The 4,911-nt window shown below is 45.3% G+C and overlaps 1 protein-coding gene across 1 annotated transcript in view; it reads right to left on the bottom strand.

Moving 5' to 3' along the window:
- Positions 1–318: 318 nt before the first annotated feature.
- Positions 319–4,911, bottom strand: part of P3H2 (prolyl 3-hydroxylase 2) — a 166,381-nt gene continuing 161,788 nt past the window's right edge. Inside the window, exon 15 of the mRNA XM_017549601.2 lies at positions 319–1,539. Within this exon, the coding sequence (XP_017405090.1) occupies positions 1,447–1,539 (93 nt within the window). The 3' untranslated portion in view covers positions 319–1,446. The remainder of the gene's footprint in view (positions 1,540–4,911) is intronic.

The following is a 4,911-nucleotide window of genomic DNA, read 5'->3' on the forward strand; positions in this document are numbered from 1 at the left end:
ACTGGGACCCAGAACAAGCATTCTCTGGATCAATGCCGTTTTGTCACCATCTCTGTTCTTCAAGAGCGATGCCCCCGCCATTCCTGTGCCACTGCACCAGCCACATTAGTCATGTCCCAGCGTTGCCCCTAGGTGGTCCCAAAAGCCCCTGTGTAATTACAAAACCATTCCGTGAAGATTAAACCAAACATTTGGGAGAAGAAAAATAGATGCCACATATTAAAATAAGACTCCCTTTATTAAATCAGACACAAGCATGAATCTGTGTGCCAGATAGCAGCAATGAGGAGGGGACCCCAAATATATGCAGATGACAAGTAAAACCAATCAGAAGTTTATTTTTCTTACCTAAGTACAAAACACCACTTTTCATCAGTGGACCCCACTCCCAGGCAACCTGGCAATGGTGCGTGGATCCAGGTAGTATTCAAGATTTTCTTCCAAAGTCACTGGAGTGAAAAGCCATTCTACTTCAACCTCTACATGACCTTCTAAAATGTACAGTTTATAGGGTAGTCCTTTGTGGAGTACTGTGGAGGGTCAATCAAAGCTTCCAGTGTAAGTTTAGTGTCTGATGAAAACACCAGAGCCAAAAATTCCACCAAGGCCCTGGAAAGACTGGAGGCCCCTCTGTCTCATACAGTGATTACTGTATCATTCATGAAATCTCCTGGACCCTAGGTGATCATTACTCCCGAGATATCTGAGGCAGCGCAGACTCTGTCACAAGCTCCTCAGACCCAAAGCGGAGCTCACTTGGGAGAGTCAGAGCTCATGGCCATTAGCTTCTAAGAGGATGTGGCTGAAAGGCACAGAGCAAGAAACGGCTTCAGAGACTAAGCACACATTAATTTTAGAACTGGAGCACACATGACAGTTGTAGTTTCACCAACAAGTTTATTCTCTCTGACCTTTTGGATTTGCAGCAAATTAATTGTGTGTGTGTGTGTGTGTGTGTGTGTGTGTGTGTGTGTGTATTTGGGGAGGAGGTGAACGGGGCTTTGATGGATAGGTGAAGTGATGAAAAACAAAGAAAGAGAGCCGGGCGTGGTGACACGTGCCTGTGGTCCCAGCTATTTGGGAGGCCTGGAGGATCACTTGAGCCCAAGAGTTTGATTGAGGATGCAGCGTACTATGATCACACCTGTGAACAGCCACTGCCCTCCATCCTAAACAACATGGTAAAACCATGTGTCGAAGTGGAGTGAGTGAGAGAGAGAGAGAGAGAGACAGAGAGAGAGATAGAGAGAGCGAGAAAGAACCACAAAACAAGAAACATAGATCGATAGACTGAGCGATGCAACACAAGCATCCTTAGGAACAGATGGGAGATCTGATGACTCATATTAACCTGTTAATTTATCCCACGGCTCTGTACAAAAATAAAAAGGTTCTCATAAGATTAACAATTTAAATAAATATTTGATAGAACATTCTTTCTCATTTTTATAGCTCATCTTTAGGGTTGATATTCAGTTCATGCTTTCCTTGCTGTTCTTCATCCAGGATTGCAATCACTTCATCAGCCTGTATTCGCTCCTGCAAAAAAGGCAATTTACACATTTCTGTTACAAGCATAATAATCAGTCTCATCAGCAGACGCTTCCCAAACACTTCCTAACATCCATCTGTACATGGGTTGATGCTAAATCCAGTTAAGCACTGAACATCTCCTCTTCAGCCCCACACTGATGCCTTCTCCTAACATTGTAGGTCCGAAGCAATTACTTTCTGATACTTCTCCCCTGCAAAGAACTACTGTATGTTCAACTGCTTCCTGCCCTGTCTATTTCATGGCCCCACAGACATCTCCAACTCAGTTCAGTGTTCAAGCTGAATTCACCGTTTTCTCCCCGAGAACCTGCTCTGCTCTTCACGTAGTCTCTCTTTCAGTAGAGACCAACACTGCTCACCTATTTGCCTTAAAAGCCTGACCATGGTTTCTTGCATGTGATAAGTCACCTATTCTGTTCTCTCTGCTATCTCTGCTCTTTCTCCTCAATGCACTATTGTTGCCATAGTTTAGGTCAGGATTTCTCAATTTTGGCCTGATTGACATTTTTAGACTGGATAATTCATTGTTGGCAGGGTGGGAGGGTGAGGCTGCCCTGTGCATTAGAGGATACTCAGTGACATCCCTGGCCTCTCTAACTACTATAGGGAGTCAACAGTAACCTCCCCCATCAAGCCCCAGATATTGCCAAAGTCCACTAACGGGCAAAATTGCTCCTTTTTTTTTGAGATGGAGTCTCACTCTGTTGCCCAGGCTGGAGTGCAGTGGCGTGATCTCAGCTCACTGCAGTCTCTGCCTCCCAGGTTCAAGATATTCTCCTGCCTCAGCCTCCCGAGTAGCTGGGACTACAGGCCTGCAATACCACATCCAGCTAATTTTTGTGCTTTTTGTAGAGATGGGGTTTCACCATGTTGACAAGGATGGTCTTGATCTCTTAACCTCGTGATCTGCCTGCCTTGGCGTTCCAAAGTGCTGGAATTACAGGCATGAGCCACCTCGCCCAGCCTTTTTTTTTTTTTTTTTTTTTTTTTGAGACGGAGTTGCACTCTTGTTACCCAGGCTGGAGTGCAATGGCGTAATCTCGGCTCACTGCAACCCCCGCCTCCCAGGTTCAAGCAATCCTCCTGCCTCAGCCTCCTGCGTAGCTGAGATTCCAAGCACCTGCCACAACACCCGGCTAATTGTTTTGCATTTTTAATAAAGACGGGGTTTCACCATGTTAACCAGGCTTTTTCTTGAACTCCCGATCTCCGGTGATCCACTCGCCTCGGCCTCCCAAAGTGCTGGGTTTACAGGCGTGAGCCACTGTGCCGGACCCATTGCCCACTCTTGAGAGCCACTGTTGTAAGCCCTCATCATCTGTTAAATACAGCTGCAGCCTCCAAATTGCTCTCCCAGATTCACTACTCACCCTCACATGCTTCTGATGAATCCTAGCTGGCTTAAATCTGACTATATCTCCTTCCTCCTCACAACTCTTTAATGGGTCCCTACTGCTTGAAGTTTCAGGTCTATTTTTCTTGCTATGCTTACAAGGAGCTGCCTTATACCTTTCTTTCTTCTTATTCAAACCTTTCTCTCTTCTTCAGGCTTATTTTGCCTTCTCTCCTCACCTTATAGTTCAACTTCTTAACTTACCTCAAGTTCCCTGAATGTAACACTTTGAAAAGAATTCCCTAATCTGATTCTGAAATAAGTGCTTCTCCGGATGTCCCCAGTAGCATGTACATTTTCTTTCATTCCTCATATTAATCCATCAGCAGGTCCAGCTGGTCTACCTCCAAATTGTATCTCAAACCTTCCACATCTTCTCACCTTCTCTGTTACTACTCCAATCTAAGCCTACATGTTAGCTAATCTTCTGTATCCTGTAACTGCAGGACTGGAGGAGGTGTGTGTGTGTTGGAGTAGGGGAACCACAATGACTTCCCATCAGTTACAATAAAATTCACATTTCCTGGCTGGGCACAGTGGCTCACACCTGTAATCCCAGCGCTTTGGGAGGTTGAGACATGAGGATCACAAGGTTAGGAGTTTGAGACAAGCCTGGCCAACATGGTGAAACCCCTTCTCTACTAAAATTACAAAAATTGCTGGGCATGGTGGTGCGCGCCTGTAGTCCCAGCTACTTGGAAGGCTGAGGCAGGAGAATCGCTTGAACCCAGGATGTGGAGGCTGCAGTGAGCCAAGATCATGTTACGGCACCCCAGCCTGGGCGACAGAGCGAGTCTGCCAAAAAAAAATTCACGTTTCCTAATCGGCCTGTGGAATCTGGCTCCTGCCTCCTCCGTGTCCTCCTGTCACGCTGCTCTCCCTCTTGTCTGCCATATTCCAGATGCTCCCGCTTTCATTGTTTCTCGGCGAAGACTCCAAACATCTTACCGTCTCTGGGCCTTTGCCTGGAATACTCTCTTCCAGACATTTACCTTGGTGGACGTCTCATTTTTCAGGTTTCAGCTCTCATGCCACTTGTTTGGAGAAGGCTCACACTTTGCCGCTCTTACCCCTTCACTCTGAAATCAGATATCTTGTTCCATTTTCCACACGTCATCGGTCACTGTCTGAAAGTCTCTCAATTATTTAATTTTTTTTGGGGGGGGGCTGTTTCTTTCCACTAGAATGTAAGCTTCAGAAGAGCAGGGCATCGTATCTTCTTGATCACTGCCATATTTTCAGTGCTCTGAAAAGCCACTGACATTTGGTAAGAGTTCTATTTTATTTGATGAGTAAATACGTAAAGGATGAAGCCTTTCTCTGTCTAAAATGCCTCTCCCTAAAGAGATCTTACTGATCTTTCAAAGCTTTTTTCAAATGTCATCTCAAAGAAGCCTTTTCAGAGGATTGCTTTTATATCCTTCAAACCATGCATTTGCTTATAAGGATTCTTAATAAACCACATTTGCCTTGTGGTTTAATTAGTTGGACCCTTGTATTACCTCTCCAATGTGACTTCAAGCTCCTTGAAAATAGGAATCATATCTTATTAGTGTGCATTCCCCATAGGCAGTCTTTAACACAGTGCCTGGGCACAGTAAGTTAAATAAACAATTATTTTATGACTTGAAAACAAAGCCCCTTTCATGCAAGAGATTGTAATGAAAAATGTTGACAAAAAGACGAGGCTGACCGCGGTGGCTCATGCCTGTAATCCCATCACTTTGGGAGGCCCAGGCAGGCCGAACATGAGGTCAGGAGATTTAGACCATCCTGGCCAATATGGTGAAACCCCGTTTCCACTAAAAATACAAAAATTAGCTGAGCATGATGGTGCACACCTGTAGTCCCAGCTACTCAAGAGGCTGAGGCAGGGAAATTGCTTGAACCTGGGAGGCAGAGGTTGCAGTGAGCTGAGATTGTGCCACTGCACTCCAGCCTGGCAGCAGAGACTCCATGTTAAA

Source organism: Cebus imitator, unplaced genomic scaffold (genome assembly GCF_001604975.1).
Source record: "Cebus imitator isolate Cc_AM_T3 unplaced genomic scaffold, Cebus_imitator-1.0 Scaffold220, whole genome shotgun sequence".
NCBI lineage: Eukaryota > Metazoa > Chordata > Mammalia > Primates > Cebidae > Cebus > Cebus imitator.